The sequence below is a fragment of the Sceloporus undulatus genome, chromosome 3 (assembly GCF_019175285.1).
Source record: "Sceloporus undulatus isolate JIND9_A2432 ecotype Alabama chromosome 3, SceUnd_v1.1, whole genome shotgun sequence".
NCBI classification, from domain to species: Eukaryota; Metazoa; Chordata; class Lepidosauria; order Squamata; family Phrynosomatidae; genus Sceloporus; species Sceloporus undulatus.
Window position 1 is genome coordinate 261,027,803 of NC_056524.1, and position 24,843 is coordinate 261,052,645.

Sequence of the window (24,843 nt, forward strand, 5' to 3'; positions counted from 1 at the left end):
AAAGCCTGCTGATGTATGTAATAATTTTGCTAAGAGTGGAACATTATCGCTTGCATTTATTGTAGCTCTGCTATGTCATTTTTAAAAAACATTTTATTGCTTCCCTTCCCAGTGAAACAGCAAGAGGCTTGGCTCTGTGATGTACAATTCATTACTGTGCTCTTCAGGAACTATCCCACAGCAACCCAAAGCTTTGGGGGCTGAGTGAGAATCTGGGAGTGGTCATCCAAAAGGATAACTTTCCAATCTTTGCAACAATTAGACCAAGGATCCCCAGTGGCAGAATCCTAGCACTGCCAGTCAGGCTCTGGAGAAAACAAGGATGAAACTATGCAGAACTGCCCAATCTTTGTATGTCAAGCTGCAACGACCACATTAATTTCATAGAGTTTTCTCAGTGAAGGAATACAAGTTTTTTGTGGATTTTTCAGGCTATGTGGCCATGTTCTAGAAGAGTTTATTCCTGACCACTGTGGCTAGCATCTTCAGGCATCTTCTCTGAACATGGCCACATAGACCAAAAAAACCCACAAAAAAACTATGAATTCCAGTCATGAAAGCCTCCAACTTCACAATACAAGTTGAGTCTCCCTTACCTGAAATGCTGAAATCCAAAATACTCCAAAATCCAAATATGTCCACATAGGTGGCTGAAATAATGACACCTTTGCTTTCTGATGACTCAGTATATGCAAACTTTGTTTCATGCACAAATTTATTTTAAATATTGTTGTTGTATATAAAATTGACCCTCCCTCCAGTCCATCTGCCATGGTCCAGGCCTTAGAGGGAGAGAAGATCTACTGGACTTTTCCCCTTCCCGACTGCCATTCCCTTCTCCTTTTGTGTCTTGTCTCTTTAGATTGTAAGCCTGAGGGCAGGGAAATGTCTAATTAACATTTTTTTTAACGTGCTCTGATAGCCTTTTGGCTGAAGAGCGGGGTATAAATTATTATTATTATTATTATTATTATTATTATTATTATTATTATTAAATTCATTTTAGCCCACTTTTTCCAGTGCCTTCAAGTTGTTTCCAACTTATGGTGACCCAAGGTACTTTCTTGGCAAGTTTCTTTAGAGGGGCCATTGCTATCCTCTGAGGCTGAGAGAGTGTGACTTGCCCAAGATCACCCAGTGAATTTACATGGCTGAGCCAGGATTTGAACTCAGGTCTCCAGAGTTATAGTCCAACACTCAAACCACTGCACCATGCTGGCTCTGTATAAAATTACTTTTAGGTTATGTCTGTAAGGCGTATACAAAACATAAATGAATTTCATCATTAGATTTGGGTCCCATCTCCAAGATATTTGCATTATGTATATGCAAATGTCTAAATATCAGAAATCCAGTCCCATGCATTTCTGATAAGAGAACCTCAACCTGTACCAAGAGGTGGTTTGCCGTTGTGTTTCTTGGAAATATATCCCACAGCTCCTGGTATTTCTTGGAGGTCTACCATCCAAGTACTAACCAAGTCTGTCCCAGTTTAGCTTCCAAGATCAGAGAGGAGCTGGTACCTTAATGGTATTTAGGGCCTCCCCGAAATTTTCAGGCAGAGTGATATAATCACTTCAGGTGACATGTGCAATGGGATGGCAGTGAAATTCTCTTTGTCATAGACACTGGGAATTAATGCTTCAGGTATCTTGTAGAATTATTATTATTATTGGAGAATAGTGGTTTGAACTTTGGACTAGGACACTGGGAGACCAGGGTTCAAATCCCGACCTGGCCATGGAAACCTGGGTGACCCTAGGCAAGTCACACATTCTCAACCTCAGAGGAAGGCAAAAGCAAAAACCTTTTTGCCAGGAAAACCCCATGATAGGTTAGCCTTAGGGACACCATAAGTCAGAAATGACTTGAAAGCACACAACAACAGTCTTGGAGAATATTCTCCTATAACCAATGTTTTGGTTATGATCTTCCATAACCAGATTGAAATGCTAGTCTAGCTGGCGACTGTAGATGATGGGGGAGAGAGACACCATCTTGTTATTTGCCCCAGAGCAACCCTGAAACCATCCCCATCAGATCTATAGAAAAAGCAATAAGCCAAACATCCCATTCTGAGTCAGTCTAGAAATCAGCATTTGCTTCAGAATGAATAAAAAATCTCTTCCAGTTTTTAATGTGAGAACCTACTTTATCTTAGCAGTGTCAGTGGAGTTCATGAGAGCCACCATCATTTTCCACCCAGAACCCACTATAAATGTTTCATTGCTCCCAAAGGTAAAATTGTGGCCTCTGGGAATGGGTGCCACAGTAAGTTCTGTTGCTGCTGTCACCACAGGCAGCAACAATAAGAACAGCTACAGGGAAAAGAGAAAAATGAGTGAGAATCACACAAAAAAGTGTTTGTAACATATCATGCTAGTGAAAAATAATGGAACAAGTGTGATTCATACAAAATGACAACAGAAGTAACAGAAACAAATGGAGTGTCAAAATGACCAAGTTTTTCACACCCCTAGTATCTGCAGGCTACACAATCATCTGTAGTCCCTTGCAGGCTTTCATTGCCTCCTGTGTATGACTAAACTAGGTATGGAGATGTGGGCAAGGGAGTGAAGCTAACCTCAAATGTCCCTTGAACATGCTTAAAGAACCATATAATGACATTTGTACTCAACACACAATGTTCTGGAATGCTGCCAGGTACGTGTAAACCTTTAGGGACAGGGCGTGCATTTACTCTCACATCTCTTCTTTCTGCGTTGCATGCAGCTTATAGAAATCCAATATGATGTGACAGCAGGGCTGCATCTGCAATGCAGAATGAATGCAGTTTGACACCGCTTCAACTGCCATGGCTCAGTGCTATGGATTTGTGGAATTTGTAGTTTTGTTATTTAGCCTTCCCTGCCAGAGAGTTCTGGTGCTACAACAAACTACAAACCCCAGGGCTCCATAGCATCGAACCAGGGTAGTTACATTGGTGTCAAACTGCATTAATTCTGCAGTGTGGCAGCAGCCTATATTTGAATTCTCAAATGGCCCAGTTGTGGGTCACTTCAGATTCCTGGGTGTCTATCAAAGTACACATGATGATATTGCTGCTCATAGGTCTGTGTGCCTCCTTAAGATCACCTTGGCTCTGAACAGAGAACCTCTGGGCCATAACTGCTGGCAAAGACTATCCAGGTAGCCTCTTGAGCTTCTGCTTCTTCCCCTGAAAGTTTCATTGCCCCTATGAATTGATCTGTTTACTTGTTCTGGCTCCCAGCCCCTAGAGCACTTGAAAAGGTTCATCATGGAGTATGGTAGCCATGAGTGAGATAGCCACAGCCACTAGGAATAATGTCCTCATGTTGTAGATGACAATTCCAGAGTTAAAGATTAAGGGGGGGATCATAGCTCAGTGCCAGAGCATATACTTTACATGCAGAAGGTTCAGTTTCAATAAGCTTGAGAATGAATCCCAGCTTGTGGCTCTCATAGGAGTCCAATTGTCAATCTAATCTGGGTTTACGAACTATCCAAAGTCCTGAATCTGGAAGGAAACATGGCATTTTCAGTACCTTGGATAGCTGCTAGTACAGTGTCACCTTTCTACTGGAAACACCATCACTGCTGCAGCCTTAGAGATCCCCAGGCAATCAGTATAGACAATACTGCCCCAAACAAATATGAACCAAAAAAGGTGGCTCCATATGAGAACCAAACCACACATTCCTTCTGCAATATGTATGCCTAATGTTTCTTTCATTGTTTCTGCCAAGATCAGTAGAAGCTATTCTGCAGTAATTTTTGCTCCTGAAAGAGTTAATGCTTTGGTGAGAGACCTCATTAGAAATCTAGCAAGCAGTATTTACATTTCAAAATCACTCTTCTCAGGCACTCTTAATTATACATCCCTGCCAATTACAGTTAAGGTCAAATTACTCCTCTGGAATCACTGGTGATACTGCAACCCATGTGATTCCCCCTCCACATATTCTGTCCATGAATATCAAAACTCTAGAGTAACCTGAAATTAATAGAGCCTGACAACACTCCCGCAATGTCAAATATTACAAGTTTTGTTTCTGATGCTTTTTTTTCAGGGTCATTGAAATTCATGGTCTCTTGAAGGCTACACATATTAAGTCTAACATTTTTTGGAAATTGGAGATGATACTTTTTATTATAACTTCTCAAAAACCCCAGTGGCATGTTGACTGGCCATGGTGGATGCTGGGAGTTGTACTTCGAAAGAGTAACTTGTTCAAACTCTGAAGTAAATTGAGTTTCCAAAGCAAGTAACTGTGCAGTCTGGATTCTAAATGCTGATGACATTCATGGTTTGAGGTCTCATGTTTGTGTGTGTGTGTCTTTAAGTTGCCTGTTGACTTTTGGTGACTCCATGAATTTTCTTAGGCAAGTAATACTTAGAGGTGGTTTTGCCAGTTCCTTCTTCTCAAATATAGCCTACAACACATGGTATTTGTTAGTGGTCCCTCATCCAAATACTAATCAGAGCTGACACTGCTTAGCTTCCAAGATCAGATGGGATCTGGTCCCTTTGTTGTATTTAGGCCCATGAGAGGTGTCTTCCCTTCATGCTATAGAAAATCTGAAAACATGAATTTGTTTCAAAGGACAGGTTTGCCCATGTGAAATCAACTCCTTTTCCACCAATGTTTTGCACCCTTTGGCATAAGAATGGATGGTTAGGTGCATTGGTTGCCAAGCAAACAAAAACTAGTTAGATGGAAATACGCATTGGGCAATGAATACTTGTGTCATGAAGGTCCTGATCTTTAAAAAAAAAAAAAAACTGAGAGAGAGAGAAGTGGTTCTATTCCCCAGTGCAGTTGGAAAGGGGAAACTGAGTACAGTAATTATTTCCAAAAGTTCAAGTTTCAGCAAACACAGTGTATTATTTTCCCCTCCCTTACATGATTCTAAAAACACAAGTCCCACCAAGCACTTCAGGAAACTGCTGGAGGTGAATTTACAAAAAAAAGATGTACGAAATTTAAAAAAGAGTTTTTTAGATGTCATCTCAGAGTTGCAATGAGGTCAACATAGAAATAGGAAGGTGCATATACATATTTGCCTTTGCATCCACTAGGACCCTGAATACAGCTTGTGACTGTAGCTTTTGTGTTACAGTTCCCAGAATCCTGCCACTAGCAGTGTTGTCTGGGGATTCTGAGAGTTGTAGTCCAAAAACTTAAATCTTCCATAACTTGCCTCTTTCTATGCCCCTGCCATCTGAGTTACCACAGAAAGGGCTGACTCGGTGGTGATGTCCCCAAGTGTGGAGTGCATCCCCAGAGCAGCATGAGTGGTGCTTATTTTGATGGCATGTTGTCACCCTGAAAATGTTCTCTTTTAAAACTATCCCAAGCTTTGTAATCTGATCTCTTCCTTTTGGGAACTGCTTTCATGGTACTTGGGTTTGCTTTATTTTGCGTGGATAATTTTAAGCTGCTCCTTTGAACTGTGATGTTTTAACTTTTGCGCTTGATTTTTTTCTGACTGTATTTTTTAATAAAAGAAAGCACCATGAGAGCTTTGTTGAAGGGAAAAGTATAAATCTCTTTCTAGAACAATCCAAGAAAAGTGAAGGAAGAAGAATCCATAGAGCATGAACTAGTTGGCCAATATTACAATAGCAGGACAAAAAGTGAAACGAAGGAGTGGAAATTATGCATACCGGGTCTAGAACTGGGCCCATTCCAGTAGCAGGGTATATGCTTTGCATGAAAAGTGTCCAATTTGCATCTCTGGCATTTCCAGTTAGGACTAGGAAAAATCTGTTCTGGAACCATGGGGAGCCACTGCCAGTGAAATCTAGAATGGATAATAATTTGGGTCTTAGGCCAGATTCCCTCTCACAGACTAGATGATGCTAGGGAGCATGGCCCTGAGATATCAAATTCAAGCCCATTTTAAATTTCTCCTTGAAGAGGAGCTCCTCCAAATTAAAACTGAATGTGATTGCAAAACACATAGTCCATGTTGAGAACACAGACCCAATTTCCAGTCATGGATCTGGGATAACAATAATTTATCCCCTTGCCCCTGCACTATTCAGCATTCCAGCTAGGAAGGGAAGGGGCAAGTGGGGTCATTCATTCATTTATCATTTCTGAAAATATTTGTTCTCTTCCCTATATCAAAAGATCTTAGGGCAATAGGCAAGTAAAATTAATTGTTATGGTCAACTGCCATTAAGTTGACTTTGACTTATGGTGACCCTATGAATGAGAGACCTCCATGTTATGCTATCATCAGCATTTCTGCTTCGGTCTTGCAGACAGAGGGCCGTAGATTCCTTGATGAGTCTTTTCATCTGGAATGTGGTCTTCCTTTTTTCCTACTATCTTTTCCCTTACCAAGCATTATTGTCTTTTCTAGTGAGTCATGTCTTATCATGATATGTCCAAAGTACAGCAGTTTCAGTTTATTCATCCTGGCTTCAAGGAAGAGTTCGGGCTTGATAAGCTCTAGGACCCATTTATTTGTCTAATTAGCAGTTCATGGCATCCTCAGAATTCTTCTACCACATTTCAAATCAGCTGATTTCCTTCCCATCTGCTTTCTTCACTGTCCAGCTTTCACAACCATACACAGAAATTGGAAAGGCAATGGCATGGACACGCATTCAATGGTTTCTCTTTACACTTCAAGAACTAGACAGGATGGTGGGAAGTGAAGTCAGTACAAACAAGTTAAAGCAATTTCAAACAATAAAAATAATTTATATAAATTAAGAGCATATTCAACATAATGACCAAGTTAGAACAGTTTAAAATCATGTATGTTAGCATCTGAAGTAGGCATTAGTATCCAGCCAGCTTTTCACTTGGTGCTTAATGAAACCAGAGTTGGACCCAGTCAAGCCTTCAAAATGAAGGTAGCCCACAACTAGGGTGCAATGGCTGAGCAGGCCCTCTCCTTTGACTCTACACTGTGTATTGACCACATTGATAGGACACAGAGGAGCCCTCCCCCCAGGACACCTCAAACCTCAGGCAAGCACATATAGTGAGAGGTACTCCCTCAAGCATCCCAATCTACTTAGGGCTTTAAATATCATCACAAGCACCTTGACTACAGACTGGAAGTATAGTCGAACCCCTACTCTAAAGTATAGTGGAAGCCCTAAAGAACAGATCAGAGTCAGCTCTAGTCAGTAACTGGATGGGAGACCACCAACTAATACCAGGTGCTGTGTGCTATATTTCAGTGGAAGTAACTGACAAAACTATCTCTGTGTATTCCTTGCTTAAGAAAACCCTACAAAATGCATAGGGTTGCCATAAATTGACAGGTGACACACAGAGACAATTCTTTTAAGACTGGTGTTATATGATATCTATATTTACTGTGGCCAGATTATTTGAAAGGTTGTAGCTGAAGTAGTGAGATTAAAACTTTGGAGAAAAGGAAGGATCTGAGAAGGCTTCCTCAGGACTTTCAACAAGCCAGATTGGGCCCAGTAGAATCTAGATTCCATCACCCTAATGTAAACAATACCAGTTAAACCTGAGATGATAAGAGTGTGGTCCTTAGAGTGCATGTGGCCTCTGAAGCCTATATCTCTGAAGCTCCCCAGCAGTTTCTCTAAGCCCCTCAAATTCCCCATTTAAAAAAAACTACTGTGATTTTCAGGCCCAAATCACCTAGAAAATCACATTCAATGTCCTCCCAAATACATGTAAACACATGTGTGTGTGCACGCGCACACACACATACACACACACAAACCTCATGTACCTCTTAAAATGATTCAGTGTAAGGCATCCTGTTCCTGTGAAGTTATCCCTATGTCTCTTTTCTTTTTTGAAAGGAAGGACTTTGGATTTGGTAAGCCAACGCTAGCTCTAGAATGTCAGTTTGTACCTAGAAACACACCAGAAGACAGTGTAACCATTCCAAAGTTGTCAAGATATTCTCCCTCACTTCTCACTCAATACTCACGCTGCAGTATTTTGAACTATTTGTTATCACGAAACAGCCTTCAGAGGCATTCTCATGCTGTCTGTTCTAGGATCCAGAGGACCTGAAGCAGTCTAGTCTACCATTGTTTCAGCAGGCTGAATCTTACTAGGATCCAACGGTTCTGAAGAAGGGGGGATGCTTAGAAAACATTTTTAAAACATTTCAAGTTTCCTAATAGTTTTTAATGTTTTCCAAGCCCCTTTTCATCCTTTTTTTTCCCAGTGTGATTTCATCTAAACTCTTTTTATCTCTCTTTTCTCACCAGTGTTTGGACAGAAGAGACGCAGTGCACACTCCTCAATGTCTCCATCACAGAAACCTTTAACTGTTCGTTCAGCTGTGGTCCAGACTGCTGGAAAATATCCCAGTATCCCTGCTTGCAGGTCTATGTCAATGTCTCATCTTCAGGGCAAAAGTTCTTACTTTACCACACAGAAGAGACGATTAAAATCAATCCAGAGGTAAGAACAAATTCCATTCCAAATCAGTTTTCAAAGCAAATGCACAGCTTTCTGGACAGATGGAGAAGGTGGTGTTAGGTGGTGCTTGATTTTGCACCCCATTTTTATTCCTGAGAATATGGATGTAATTATAGGTAGCTAAATGAGAACACTGTGTCAACCAAATAAGAATGCTGCCCCTACAAATGATATTTTCCTCCAGTCTTCAAATTTCTAACATGGCAGAGTGAAGCACTGAATATTGATCATAGCAAGAACTCTTCTCTTTGTTGTGTTCACATTCCCCTGGTAACTTTCCTGTCTTTTTCTAAACTGTATTTCTAAAGGCTCAACTGACATTTCAAATTATCACATTGCTAGAAAATTGATGGCTGAAGGAAAATTTCATTGTGGGATGGGCATAAAACTTATTTGGTAGGCAATGCCCTCATTTTGCCCGCTCCCTCCTTTAACCTCACTCATGGAAATACTAGTAATGGGTTTTGGAAGGGATGTTTATAGACCTCATGTTTACAGAAATGCACTAGAAAGTGAAAGACCTGACTTGAAATAAGTATTATGTTTGTGTTCCTTACAGAATAATCTGCCCTCCCTCATGACTTCCCTGCTTCATGCTCTTCAACCCCCATGAATTTCCCATTACATTCTTCTGCCACAGTGTTTCCTTGCTAAAATCAATAAATAAATACATTTCATATACTGACTCAGGATAAAAGAAACAGATTCAGGATAAAAGAAGAGAAAGTTGAGGAGGAGGAGGAGGAAACATCGTAAATGAGTAGAAAAGGAGATATATGCATATATCTCTTTTCCTATAGATTCAGGATAAGGTCAGCACAAACTGGCCCTTTGGATTTCTCCAAATAGATGCATCCTCTTCTTCATATGAAACATGTTCTGTGGCTTTTCAGTTTTTATACAGGTTTTCTCCCATTTGTTGGAATGTTGTGAGATTTTTTGTTGGGGGGGGGAGGGAGATAAAATATCCCAACAACCTTTCTGTTGTCCTGTACTATTTTCTTTCAATCCCTGGCACCAGCTGCATCATTTTATTCCCACCTCCTATGTGGCCTTTTTTTCACTGCAAGACACATCACAACAAAAAAAGTCTCCATCTCTTTCTTTTTAAAAAAAAACATAGTGCTATAATACATCAGTGAAATGGCACTTTTGTACTATGACACTATAACTCTACAAACTGAATTGGTATATTTTTAATTTTATGTCTGGATGATTTTAATATATAATTGTCATAATAAGAATAATATATATTTTTTTATTTCTATACTGCCTGGTGGCAAAGCCAATCTGGACGGTGAACGACATAAAAATTTACAGAATAAAATATACATAAATATTTATACTCCCTTCCCCCCCTTAAAAAATTATTAAACACTTAAATGTATTAAAATGGGACTATAACAATGTATAATTATACTATCCTAAACTAAACCCCAAAACCCTCAGTAATCCTCACTATCAGGGGAAGGGGCCACAAGAGGAATAAGGGAAATCGAGGAGCCCGGGAGCCTGGGCCGGGAAAAAAATTTAATCTGGAAAGGCCTGCCGGAAGAGATCCGTCTTGACAGCTTTTTAAAAGCTGTCTAAAGATGTTAACTGACGGATCTCATCCGGCAGGCCGTTCCAGAGCTTAGGGGCGACAACAGAGAATGCCCTCTGAGAGGTAGCCGCAAGCCTAGATTTTGAAGGCTGCAGCAAATTCCTCCCTGAGGAGCGGAGAGCGCGGGGAGGATTGTACGGGAGGAGGCGGTCTCTAAGATAGCTTGGACCCAAGCATTTAGGGCTTTAAAGGTGACAACCAACACCTTATACTGGGCCCGGAAGCTGATAGGCAGCCAGTGGAGGGACCTCAAGACAGGAGTAATGTGGTCCCTCCTAGATGTTCCTGAAACAAGCCTGGCTGCCATGTTTTGGACCAGCTGAAGTTTCCGGGTCAAGGACAAAGGTAGCCCCATGTAGAGCGCATTACAGAAGTCGAGGCGTGAGGTTACCAGCGTGTGCACAACAGTCTCAAGATCCCTTACTTCCAGAAAAGGGCGCAGCTGGCGTATCAGCCGAAGCTGATAACAGACACTCCTGACCGTCGCATTTACCTGATTTGTCATCAGGAGTGACGAGTCAAGGAGCACCCCCAGACTGTGAACACAGTCACTGGGGGAGAGTGTGACCCCGTCCAGGACTGGAAGTTGTAACCCAATTCTTGGTTTCGGGGCCACTACCGTGAGCACCTCCGTCTTGTCTGGATTCAGTTTCAATCTGTTTTTCCTCATCCAGCCCATTACTGCCTGAAGACATTCATTGAGAGGGGAGATGCCATCGAAATTTGAGACCAACGAACGAGACACGGAGAAATAGATTTGGGTGTCATCAGCGTACTGATAGCACCCAGCTCCATAACTCCGTATTATCTCACCCAGCGGCTTCATATAGATGTTAAATAACATCGGGGACAAAATAGCCCCCTGAGGAACCCCACAAGTGAGGCTCCTCTTACTGGAGCTACAGTCCCCGAGCAGCACCCTCTGAGACCTGCCCGAGAGGAAGGATCGGAACCACTGCAAAGCAGTGCCCCCGATACCTTAATCCTATGTTTATAAGTTTTTACCTATGTATTTAAATGGTTTCCTGTGTTCAGTTATATATTGTATTTCAATCTATGTTGTACCCTACCTTGAGCCTTCTGGAGAGGAGGGTAAGAATGTATTTTATCAAGAGAGAAGTCAGGCTCCTCCTATCCCCAGCACTGCTAAACAGGGAGGATATTCTTGCTCTTTGCTCAACTCCAGAGTCGTGTCTCACTGCTGCAGTTGTTTAGAAGTGACAAATGTATTTCATTAGTGATTAAAATACTTCTATCCCCTCCTATATCACAAGCTCTCAAGGTGATGTACAAGGAAAATCAATATAAGCAGATTAAAACAAAGAAGCTGGAATAGATGGCCCTTGCAGAGCCTTCCATTGCTATGATTGTATAATTCATTCTGACTGTGTTTCTCAGAATCTCAGCAGCTTTCTTATTCCAGTCCAGTTTTCTATCAGGTTGTAAGACTTTTTTCTCTCTCTCTCTTTCTGCATGAAGATTTGCATGAAATTCTGGTGTATATTTTTCCCAAAATGTCTGCCCATTTTCCAGTTTACTAACATGGGTTCAAGCACATCTTTGAGAGGAGGGGTAGACTAGAAAGTTACCTCATTAATAGTGTAATGTAGTTATATTTTTTTGTCATTAGAAAAAGGACTGATTACAAGTAACTAGTTGTTTGTAAATAGACTACTTTTAAGCTTTGATTTCTTCTTGTATTTAGGCCAGCAACCTGTTCATGAGAGCCATTTGTTTAAGTACAGCTTACAAGCACGTGTCCCTTTTTGGATGAGGCACAGGGGACTACAGTGGGCCCTCCACATGAGAGTGCTGAACCCTCATGAAAGTGAGAAAACCTCAAATAACAAAACCACTGTCTTTTTACCTGAGTGAACCTCTCTCTAGAAATCTCTAGGTCCTCCCGCATAATTCTATAGTCACCATCTGGCAGAGGCTGACCAAAGAATAGCATTCGAGGATCTACAAATCCCTACAGAAGTATTTTCTCTAGGAATTTCTAGGTCCTCTAGCATGATTCTATTGCCAGCTTCCAACAGAGTCATGCTGGAGGACCTAGAGATTCCTAGAGAGAACAGATTAATCAAATCTGTGAATAATCAAATCCGCAAAAGTCAGTGCATATGTGGAGGGCTGACTGTATTCCCTTCTTTTAAGCTTGTAGGCTTCAATGGGAAGTAGTCCACCTTTTTGTGTCAGAAGAAAAGTGGTTGAGAGGAGTCTGGGGTGGTCAGAAGTCATAAAGGCAGGCTTTATGCAAGCCAAGTCCATACCTTGCTTACCCCGGTTTATACTAACCAACATCAGGCCATCATCATTTCAGACAAGAAACGTCTCCAGTCCTGCCTTGAAATGCCAAGGACTGAACCTGGGACTTTCTACATGCAATGCATGTGCTCTACAAACAAACTACAAAACTTTTCCTTTTAAGTTGAAAATATACTGAATTCTACAAATGCAAAGAGAGAGGGACTGAAAGGAGAGAGCTATGCTGTCTGCTGAACATCTGTCCCATTGATGCAGCATTGCTGTGTGCATCACACCTCCCTCTTCCACCCGGTAATGTGTTGCTCTTTTCTCCAGATGGCTGTTAATCTTTCTTTGTGTAAAGGGGTGCCGGAAGTCCCTTGACTTTGCATGGATGATATTTGGGTGGATATATCTGTTCATTATATGCCTTCAGTTGCTCAAAGATACAACAGTCCTCATTAAGTAGAAATTTAATTACTTGGGATAGGAACAAATCAGATACCCAAGCTAGATGCCAATGATAGCTAGCAGATGGATAACAGCAATCTCCAAGCATAACAAACTTATGTAATGGCCTGTTTTGTGGGGTTGTGCCAGCATAGTGTGAGGTCTACCCCAATGCTAGTGTATAGGAAAGCACTGTGATTCGTAAATCTTTTCCTGGAAATTGGCTTAAGGCCATAAATGCACAATTGTTACTGCAGTGTTTCAACATCTGATTTTAAAACTATTTCTAAAGAGTTGCTTCAGCCTGTTTTTATATGTTTGTGTAATGTTTTAAATCATAGAGTTGGAAGAGACCTCAAGGGTCTTCAATTCCAACCCCCCGCCATGCAGGAATGCAACATCCAGCCTCTGTTTAAAAGCCTCCAAAGAAGGAGACTCCACCACACTCTGAGGCAGCATATTCCACTGCCGAATAACTCTTACTGTCAAGAAGTTCTTCCTAATGTTGAGGTGGAATCTATTTTCCTGTAGTTTGAATCCATTGCTCCAGGTTCTGTTCTCTGGAGCTGCAGAAAACAAACCTGCTCCATCTTCAGAACAACATCCTTTCAGATATTTAAACAGGGCTACGATATCACCTCTTAACCTTCTTTTCTCCAGGTAAACATACCCAGCTCCCCTAGTCACTCCTTATAGGGCATGGTTTCAGACCTTTCACCATATTAGTTGCCCTCCTCTAGACACACTTCATCTTGTCATCATACTTTTTGAACTGAGGTACCCAGAACTGGACACAGTATTCCAGGTGAGGTCTGACCAAAGCAGAATAGAGTGGTACTATTACTGTCCTTGCTCTAGTCTAGACATTATATTTCTATTGATGCAGCCTAGAATCACATTGGCTTTTTTAGCTGCCACATCATACTGTTGACATGTTTATCTACTAGGACTTCTAGATCCCTTTCACATGCACTGTCTTCAAGCCAGGTGTCACCCATCCTATATCTGTGCATTTCATTTTTTTTCTGCCTAAGTGTGGAAGTTTTCATTTTCTCCCATTTGAAATTCATTTTGTTAGTTTTGGCCTACTTTTCTAATCTATTAAAGTCATTTTGAATTTTGATTCTGTCCTCTGGGGGATTAGCTAGCCCTCCTTACTTGGTATCATCTGCAAATTTGATAAGCAGAGGCATAAAACTGCTCTTTGGGCCCACTGCAGCTGTCTGCCCATGTTTTACACAAAGCACTTCTGCACTGAGCCTGTTGGTTTTCCTGGAAACACACATAGGCCAGGATTTTTGGCTCTGCATAGATTAGTAGATCCCAATACAAAACTACACTACAGATAGCATTCACTTTCCCATGAATTTACTGTCAAACCACTATGCACACCTCCATGGTCATTCTGTGCCTAAAGCAGAGTATGGACTGAATCAAAGAAGTACCTAGATATGTTGCCATAGGCAAACATAGAATGATTACGTAATTCATGTCCTCTGGAGGTCTCAGCAGATGATGTACTGTACAGGGCTCCCCCGGGTTACGAATTTAATTCGTTCCGCGGCGCCATTCGTAACCCGAAAAGCATTCGCAAGCCGAAGCCCCATAGGCGCTAATAGCGAAAGCCGCGATTTGGTGCGAAAAAGCGCCGAAAAGCACCAAAAAATTTTTCGTAACCCGAAATAACCTTCGTAACCCGGAACAATTATTTTTAATGGATTTTTTTCGTAACCCGGAAATTTCGTAACGCGGCGCATTCGTATCCCGGGGTACCAGTGTATATACTTGACTATAAGTTGACCTCATGTATAAGTTGATGGCAAGTTTGGCGGCCAAAATTATGGATTTTGATATGACCCGTGGATAAGTCAAGGGTAAAATTTAGGGGCATGTAACAAAGGATGTAAAGGATGATGCAAAGGAAAATGATGCCAAAGAACTGATAAAATTCTGGCAGGCATAACTGTTTGTACTCATCCTAAAGGCTAGATGGATGAGAGAGTAGAGGGGATCCCTGTTTCTTTTTGGTGCTGCCAGGATGGACTGAGCTCTCAACTTTTACCACTCTGTTCAGAGAAAGTGGATGGCTCATTTTTTTATATGTATGAGAGTTAAAGCACAGTACTTACATCGACTCGTGGATAGGTCATCCCAGGTTTTTTTGGGTCAATTTTTTGACTAAAATTTGTAGACTTATACATGAGTATATACAGTAATCCTGTTACATTTGGCTACAGGGACATAGCCAGGCACTTCTCCAATCTACCCTGTCCCTCCACCAGGCCCATAATGTCCATGGGAGAGATGCAGCAGATTCATAGTAAGATGGAAGGAGGGGCATATTTCCATTTGGATGGAGGGAAGGAATATCAATTTCCACATCAACCAAAAAATAAAAATAAAACATACACAGGTGTAAGTTTGTTTTATTGCTGCATGCACCACTAGCAGAATGCCAGTAACTACTCTATGCAATGTGTTTTAAACAAGAGGGGAAATAATAATAGTAACCTGGGTTTTTCTGTTGCCTTGGGGAGGGTGCATTGTTATCCCGTTATTCTGAGAGGGGTTGTGCTGAGAATCCTGAGTAAGAGGATAACAACGCACACCCCTAAACCCCTGCCCATTGCCCAACCATCTTATTGGACCAACAGAGGCCAACCAAGTAGCAAGGAACAGGTTTTCAACTTCTCTGGAATTTTGTTCAGATGTTGCCACCAAAGGCAAAGTGAAGGAGACAAAAGATGGTACAATCTAAATTTTGCACTTCGTAGCAGTTTTAAGATGGAATGTAGAGAGTTTGTGCCAATTTAATTTAATTAGGCTGTGCATGGTGTAAAATAAATTTCAGGTAGCACAAAAGCTACTGGGACAAATAAATAGCAACTGCACTTCCCTCATTTTTATTTTTATTTTAACTTGCTGTATCTTTTCTTCCCATTGCAAGAAAGCCATCTGGGGTTAATTTTGAGTGAAAAACAGCAGGACCAAAAATAGTTAAACAATATTTCATTCTTTTCACTACTCTTCCACTTAAATTTATAGTTTCACAATACATGGCTGATTTCTGCTCTTGAAAATGCATTGAAGTTACATGTTGCATGACTATGTCTCTTATGTCTAGTTTTGGCCCTTAGTCTATGCTAAACTATAACTATGCTAAATTAGCACTAGAAATGGCAAAGAGTTTTGCCTGTGTATATTCACACCTAAATCCTCCCTGTTTTTGCTTAATCTAATGCAGGTACAGTTAATGCTTTCTCAGCTCAAGGCTGTTTTACAGGTTATGATTGCTTCTCTAGGGTTTCCAGTATTTCTTTTTCTCATGCATACTGTTGTACAAACAGAACCCCAAATCCGTTTTATTAATGCACTGTTCTTTGATGGTAATTCTTGACTTCTTGACCTAGAATGGAATTAAATTATTCTTTGCTTTCAACCTACTCTGACTGCTAAAGCAAAACTGGTTCTGAATACTGCTGTTGCATATTTATCTCACATGTGAAACAAGCTCTGTCCCTGGGGAAATAACTAGAAGCAATCACTGGTGGACTACTGATGTCATTGGCATCTACCCTTTCTGGACTTTACTAGCCAATCTCAAGGGATGAGGTGCAAAGCAGAGACTAGTGTGTCCTGCCACAGATTGATTTACCCTCTCTCTCTCTCTCTCTCTCTCTCTCTCTCTCTCTCCCCCTTTCTCACAGACACACAGACTATAATGGCTGGTGACTGTTATTTAATGGAATAATAATGGGACACTGGCTATAGTCTTTTACTTCCTAAATAAAGAACTGGAAAAACAGATCATTAGTACCTACTGGTTCATTTAGTTCCTCTAATACTGCACCTTTCAGGGTTCAAAACAGACATGAGGAAAAAAGGAATAATCCTATATATTTTAAGATCTATGGAACAATTTACCTAATTTTGTAGTTTCATAATTGTTGATGATCTCTCCTTACCATCCTACTGTTACCAAATGAAAATGGAGGGCAGGTGGTTATTGTTTATTTTAGATATACTACCAACTCAGCTGCAGGCAAATTCCATCTATCATAAGCTTTCTATGTATGAGGACATTTGACCCTACCCCTCCATGAAATTTTTCATCATTCTTCCATTTTCAAGCATTGCAGAAACTTAAAACTTCAGTTGAGCTGTTAAAAATATGATGTAGGCATCCAAACAAAAAGAGCAGGTAAAGTGACCGAGGGAATGGATACTCACCAAATAGAAGAGTTCTAAATATGATTTTCAATGTCTCACTCTCTGCAATAGTAAAAATTTGGAGACTGTAAGAAAATTTCATTAGCGGAGTGGCAAAATTCTGATTGGGATTAAATCCCTCTTCTCTTCCCCTGCCCCATCACCGGTAGCTATAACCTTGATATCATCTCCAAGGAGGTTTTTTTAGAAAGAACTTATAGCTGTATTTTTGGACTCAGCTATAATTATGCACATTGCTCCTGAACTACAAACAGTTTGTGAAATATTGTGACCAGTTACTGACTCTTTACAAACAATATGCCCTTGCACAAAAAACTCTGGTAATCCAACCTTTCCTGTTTCTGTATTTGCTGGAGTCTATTCAAACCAATACATTTTTATTTGCTGAGACAATAATGTCAGCCAGTGCAGTTTTGGGCTGCATCCACAGAAGTACAGTTTCCTGATCAAGGGAAGTATTAGTGTCACTCTATTCAGCTTTGGTCAGATCTCACCTGGAATACTGGAGTACTTCTGGGAACCACAGTTCAAGAAGGATATCAGCAAGCTGGAATATGTCTAGAGAAGGGTGACCAAGATAATTAAAGGTCTGGAAACAAAGCCTTCCCTTATGGCTGAGGGAACTGGGTATGTTTAGTTTGGAGAAGAACTGAGAAGTGGCATGATCAATATTTAAAGGGATGTCACGTTGAAGATGGAACCAGCTTCCTCTCTGCTGATCAAGAGACTAAGGGTGTAGCCACACTGCAGAATTAAAGCAGTTTGACACCACTTTAAATGCCATGATGTATCCTACAGAATCCTGGGATTTGTAGTTTGGTGAAGTATTCTGCCTGGTCTCTCAGAGAGCTCTGGCACCTCACCAAACTGCAAATCCCAGGATTCTGTAGGATAGAGTCATGGCAGTTAAAGAGGCGTCAAACTGCTTTAATTCTACAGTGTGGCTACACCCTAGAAGACAAACCAATGGATTCAACGTGCAAGAAAAGAGATTCCACTTAAACCTTAGGAAACGCTTTTTACTGTAAGTGCTGTTTGATAGTGGAATAGATTACCTCAGGGGGTGCTGGACTCTCTGTCTTTGGAGGACTTTAAGCATAGTCTGGATGGACATCTTTCAGGAGTACTTTATTTGTGTAGTCCTGCATGGCATGTGGTTGAACTAGGTGGCCCTTGTGGCTGTTCCAACTCTTAAGATTTTGTGATTTTATAATCTGCCAACACACCGCCTCCCCGAGTCTTCTTCTTCTGAATGTAGCTGCAGTTCTTACAATATGTGATAGGGAAATTGTTGTGAGTGTCTGCACATGTGTACATGCACACAAAGAAAAATGGTACACAGTTGTCTGTATTTTTTTATTCTGACTGGAATGTAGCAATGGTGACTGTCATAATAAGCAGCTGTGCCCCAAATTTTACCATTACACCACTGGAGCTGGTCAGTGTGGTGCTTCTTTTCTCTGTTCTCATCATTCTTTTGCTCATCCCCTCCAGGCCAGAGGGAGGAAACAGGTGAACAAGCCAGTTGGAATAGTGAAGAACAGGAAGAGATCTTGACAGCAAGGGCTCTTCTGAGACATGGACCTTGGCAGGTTTCCAACCATGCCAACCAATGCCATAGTTGGGTTCTTGAAGAGTGCTCCATTACTTCAGGTTCTCACATTATGCCAGTTCTCCCACTTGTGCAACTGGAATGAAATGGTAGCAGTCCTCCATGGGTGAAAAATGCAGCATGAAAATATCTTAGCCTAATTTTTAAAAGCACTCCTCCCCCTTTTCATATCCTAAAAGCAAAGTAAACAGACCCAGCAAACCTCTCTTGTCACAGCATTCAGCTATCAGCAAGAATAGCTGATGAGTACAGTCTGCTGTTCAGCTTGACAAGCTGCCATCCATTCCACAAGCCTGGAATGCCTGATGCACCACAGACACACACACTATAAACAATAGCAGGCATGACTCCAGAGCCATGGGATTATTATGGGCCTCCTGGGATACTGCTTGTCAACTTCTCTCCATGCATGCAGCAGTTTCAGAGCTGATGCTGTTTCTGACACTGCTGTGGGGAGAGTATCTGGCTCACATCCCAGAAGGCTACCACCATCAACCCTCAATAGGTCAACATAAAACCTAGGTCACTTTTTCGGGTCACCAATCATACTGTTCCTGTGTGCGTATGCACCAAAATCTTCAGCTGCCTCTTTGTGCTTTTGTGATTACCGGCAGCAGTAATCTGGACTGTAAGACCTGCCCATCTAAACGAGCACTTTGAATTCACCCACCCCTCCCTCCCTATATTTTGTTGTTGCTGGTACATGCTTCCAAGTCATTTTTGACTTAAGAAAAAGTTAAGGCAAACCTGTCATGGGATTTTCTTGGCCAGATTTTTTCAGAAGGGGTTTCCTTTTGTCTTCCTCCAAGACTGAGGAAGCATGACTTGCCCAAGGTCATCAGTGGGCACCAGTGGGTTTCCATGGTTTACTGGGGATTCAAACCCCGGTTTCCATAGTCGTAGTCCAGTACTCAAATCACTACACCACACTGGTTGTGTCTCCCTCAGTTAGTGAAGGAATTTAATCATTTGCATTGTGATGGTGTCTGAAGCATGTATGTTGGTTGACATAGATGACATCCTTGCATTGCAGTTACAGATAAGCAACCTATAGTTATGGATCCATAGCTACTCCATATTCAACTATGTTATTTATTCATAATTGTGACATTATTGCAACAATTATAAATGCCCCTTGATAAAGTAGACCAGCAGTCCCAAAGTCTATCAACCTCCATAATGCATCAATACAGCTATCTATGTAGGATGAATCCTATTGTTAGTCACACATAGAGTAAACCCCTCAAATTAGTTGGATTTATCTATGTAATGACATACCATTCAACAACAAATTCAATTAATCTGTTCTAGATGGAGCTAACTAATAGGTTTTAAATCATTATCTTTTCTCAGCTGTTTCTAACAATATTCTCAAGTGTGACAGGCATTCCTTTGAATATAAATGTACTGGAAGTTCCTCCCTCCCCCAATAAACTTTAAAAATGGAGCTTGTACATCTCTCCATGAGACAGTGTGTCTCCTAGGGAAACTCACGTTAAAGCCCATTTATATAGCATGAAAGAGTTTTGAAGTAAGTTACATTTGAGGCAGTGTCAAATGTTCTATTAGACATGTTTCATATAGTGGTTCAGATACCCTGAGATCGTCGCCTGACTCCTTTGTAAGGAAAGTCATCCCATCAGGTAACCTAAGCATACCTTTTACATCATGTTTGGGGCCACCCTGGACATTCTGTTCAATGAAAGGTGCATAGTCTTTTTTCTCTTTAAAAAAATGTTTCTTTTTCCTTCAACAGTGTTCCTATATACCCAAGTGTGGCAAGAACTTTGAAGAGTCCCTGTCCCTTGTGAATGTTGTGATGGAAAACTTCAAGAAGTATCAGCACTTTTCCTGCTTTTATGACCCAGAAGGTGTTCAAAAGAATGTATTGCTAACCAAACTTTACAGTTCCAATGTGCTGTTCCATTCACTCTTTTGGCCAACGTGCATGATGATAGGCGGACTAGCAATTGTTGCCATGGTCAAGTTGACCCAGTATCTGTCCCTTCTCTGTGAGAGGATCCAACGGATCAACAGATAGAAGTTATCAGCTCACTTCCACACTTGATTGACAGCTGAAATACTGTTTCATTTCTTTTTCATTCTTCACCAAAGAACCTTAAGTTTGTAATGTCTACGTCTGTTCTAAGTTCCTTGTATTTTTATGGAGTAGAGCAATAATGAAAAAGGCTGTTCTATATGCAAACGTGATGTTATTATTATGCAGATGATGAGAGAAGGAATTACCGTTTGCGTTGGCCGTCTACATAATCTTGATTTATGCTGCAACTTAGTACTTCTTTTCACCTTGTCTTCTTTTCTTTTCTTTCTTTCTTTCTTTTCTACAGCCAAAATAGGGCTCATTAACCATTTGCCAAGTTTTGTCTCTGAATGCATCAACATGCACAAATCCTGTTTGGAGGGATGTATTACATTTCTACATGTGTTCATGTGAACCATTTGAAGTTCCACTTAAGCTGGGAGGTGAGGGATGGGTAGAAAGGACTCAGAATGGAAGGAAATTTGAACAAAGGTAAGAGCAACAGTTTGGGTAGCTGTAGTGGAACTAAGATGGATGCCTTCATCCAAGAATCTCTTGCAGGCGTGGGATCCCCAACTACCTCCTCCGCTGAGGTCCAAGGTCGCACACAAGTGCAGGATGTATCACTGCACACCCAGGCCCCAATCCAGATAATATTGTCAGGCTAATATCCCATTGAAATCTATAGGGCATTTTAGTCATGGCTGATCTAAATGGGATGTTAGTACACTTAGATTTTTTGGATGGGATTGGGGAAAACTCCAAAGTTCTGGACTGGAGCAGTAGTCTACATATTGCCTTCATGCTCAGGGTTAAGGTTTTGTTTTTGGTGTTTTAGATAAACATTTATTTGCAATATCTTTTTTTCCTCATGGATCATAATTTTTACCAAAGCTACAGCCAAAAAAAGACCCACCTCATCCCACAAATACAATTTCTCATCTACTTTTCATTTTCTACTCCAGCCTGAGCCCTGTTGGCAGAAATGGGACCAGATAACACCTTCTGTACAAATCTATTATGTGCATTTTTCTTGTATTTGCTACCATATCACTGTAAAGAACTAAAAGGAAAAAAATCCATAGTCAGCTATTTTTTCATTTTTTACTTCCAACTCTTTTAGATTTTTTACTGGGTATTTTAAAAAAAAGAAAACTAGATGAGAAGACAAAAAAGTATATTCTATCCAGTGGTGTATTGTAATATGAATATGTTATATTTTATTATTTCTTTTATTAACTGGTATGTGAGCGGTATCCTTCTTGTATATTCCAGTGTCTGGTTAAAATCATGAAAAAAAGCAGTGCCAGGGAGCTGGGCAGGCTTAGATGTCATTTGTAGTGGCATTTTAGTTCAAATACGCTTAGTTGGTACTTAGTATGGAAAAGGCATCCTCTATTCTGAGAGCCCAAGAATGACAGAAAATTATATTATTCCTACAAAAGTTTTTTACAAAAACATGTGCATCCTTTCTTCCAAAATGATATGAAAGTAAGACATATGAAATGTAGATGTGTCTCTCCATGCACTGAAGGTCATGGAAGTGTTATGGAAGAACCAAGAACATGCATATGTTAATGCTTACAATGAGTACTGCACTACTGACACAGGATCACTAGAGGATCTTAGGTGGCTTTCCAAATAGAACATTTCCAGTGGTTCAATTCCCCTCCCCTTTCTTTCCAAAGCCCACTTTAGTGCCTGTGCTCCTTGCTGCTCAAAAACAGCAGAGGACAAAGAAAAGATGGAAATCCACATGGGATGGAGAGGCAGGAAATGGTCACACAACAGGGAGTCATCAATACTACTGTAGGAAGGGCAGGAAGAGGACTAGGATGGGTCTATATGTAAAGTGTTAGTAAGTGGGAATCAGGAAAAGAAGAGAGGAACAATCACTGGGAAGCAGGAAGGAAGGAGACTGTCCACAAGGAGCAGCAGAAGGAAAGAAGAAAGAAGTAGGGAACAGTGGGTTGAGTTTACAATGGGAAATGAAAGGGGAATGCTTTTGATGCCCAATTTGCCATAAAAAATAAATGAGATAGATATGAAGGGGCAGAAGAAATTATTACATCCCTTGGCCCCATCCTCTGCATAGCTATGACTAGTTTTCTCAACTTTATTTGATTATAACTACAAAGACAATCTAACAGGTTCTGATGCTACATTTTGCTCAGAAGGCAAAATGTGAGGAACTTGATGATCGTTCACTTTGAACTAACTTGGGAGTTTTAAAAACGAATTATTTAAAGGTGTGTTGGAAGCAAAGGTTACTTCTTTTTGCCAAAAGGAGAAGATGTTTTTTGATCTGTCCAGCTCATCTGTGATCTGAGTACTTCTTTACTCCCTATAATGTAATGTGGGGGGGGGGGGGGGGCAATTTTATGGTGTTACAAGATTCCATGAACTGTACAAGTGTGGTCTGAGCTGTACAAATGAAGTCTGCAGCAGTGAAATTAATCTTTGACCTTGTAATCCATAATGCAATTTCTTTTCTCAGGCAAATATGTTCCTGGGGTGTGTAATCAGGACTTCGAAACCGTGTGATTTGGTACAAAAATTATTCAATTAAACCTTTGAGATTTCAATATCTTTGGCAATCACAAATTCTGTTTGTTTTCCTCTTAAGAAATAACATTTTGTAGGTTTCATTTTCAATGTTATTTCCATTTTTAAAGGGAAAATCCTGATAAAATCCAATCTTTTATTAGTTTCTGTTTTTTCTTTGCCTTGCATCTATCTAACTGGGAATCATGGGATGAAATCTTACATCAGGGCTGCATAGTATAACTCTCTTCAGATGGTGTTATACATTGATTGTACTTACAGAGCCATTGTGAATGGTGGCAGTTTTGTGCAACTAAATGCACACCTAAGTTTCAGTACACATTTTTGCACTTTGAACTCTGTTTGCAGCAACTGAACTACACTCAGGACAAAGGGGGAGATGGTAGAAGGAAAGGTGAGAGACTTCAGTGCTTTCAAAGCTGAAAAGTGGGGCAGCACAGGATTAATCAGGACTGTCCTAGCCAAAATGGGAAATTTGGAGCACCCCTTAACCCAGAATAATGGGGGATGCCTAAAAAGTGTTATTCATTCCCCTCCTCCTGACATTGCATTCTTTACAAAAATGAAAAACACTATGGCTTTGTGAACATCAAAAGCAACATCTTGCAGATAATGGCTGTTACCTGTAATGAGTTACTTCCTGGACTGGATAGGCCTTTGGTCTGATTCAGCAGATGACACCCTACTACTGGCAGAAAATAGCAAAGACTTGGAAAAATTACTGAAGAAAGCCAAAGAAGAAAGTGCAAAGGTAGGTTTACAATTGAACATTAAGAAAACAAACATAACGATGACATATTATTTACATCATTTTGAAGCAGATAGTGACACCACTGAAATAGTTCATGTTTTTAAACAGAGGCTGGATGGCCATCTCTCAGGAGTGCTTTAATTGTATATTTCTGCATGGCAGGGGGTTGAATTGGATTGCCTTTGTGATCTCTTCAACTGTATAATTCTGTGATTCCGTGATTTCCATACCTCGGCTCAGTCAGTCAGAATGGAGACTGCAAGTCAAGAAATCAGATGAAGACTAAGACTTGGAATGGCAGCTATGAAGGAACTAAACAAGATCCTAGAGTGTAAAGATATATAATTGAATACTAAAGTTAGGATTGCCCATGCCATTGTATTTTCCACTTCTATATATGGTTGTGAAAGCTGGATAGTGAAGAAAATTAACAGGACGAAAACTCATTTGAAATGTGGTGCTAGAGAAGAACTCTACAGATTCCATGGACTTCTAAAATAAACAAATGGATAGATCCTTGAACAAATCAAAACTAAACTCTCCCTAGAAATCTTGTATTATTTTTGTGGTTTGGGTGTTGCAGTAGAACTCCAAGAGACCAGTATTCAAATCCCACTCAGCCATAGAAATGCCCTGGGTGAACTTGGGAATTTCACATTCTCTCAACTTTAGAGGGAGGTGATGCCAAACATCTGAATAATTATTGTACAGAAAAGCCTATGATAAGACTGACATAAGACAGAGTTGACCTGAAGCCACATAAGAATAACAATAGTTATTTTCCCTACATTTAAATTTTGTGAATTTTTGCAACCAAAATTAAATTTAGTAGGTACATTTAGTATTCCCAACATGGAAAGGGCCATATTGCCCCTACCTGCTACCTAGCTGCTAGAAATGCTTATAAGAAGGTAAAGAAAGAAA

At 40.5% G+C, this 24,843-nt stretch overlaps 1 protein-coding gene across 2 annotated transcripts in view; it reads left to right on the forward strand.

Annotated features, from left to right (window-relative positions):
• The window catches only part of KCNMB2 (potassium calcium-activated channel subfamily M regulatory beta subunit 2), a 159,524-nt gene extending 136,356 nt beyond the window's left edge, over nt 1–23,168 (forward strand). For both annotated transcript variants that reach the window (XM_042460853.1, XM_042460854.1), the window contains exons 4-5: nt 8,207–8,402; nt 20,319–23,168. In XM_042460853.1, the coding sequence (XP_042316787.1) occupies nt 8,207–8,402; nt 20,319–20,603 (481 nt within the window). In that variant the 3' untranslated portion in view covers nt 20,604–23,168. The remainder of the gene's footprint in view (nt 1–8,206; nt 8,403–20,318) is intronic.
• The last annotated feature ends 1,675 nt before the right edge of the window (nt 23,169–24,843 follow it).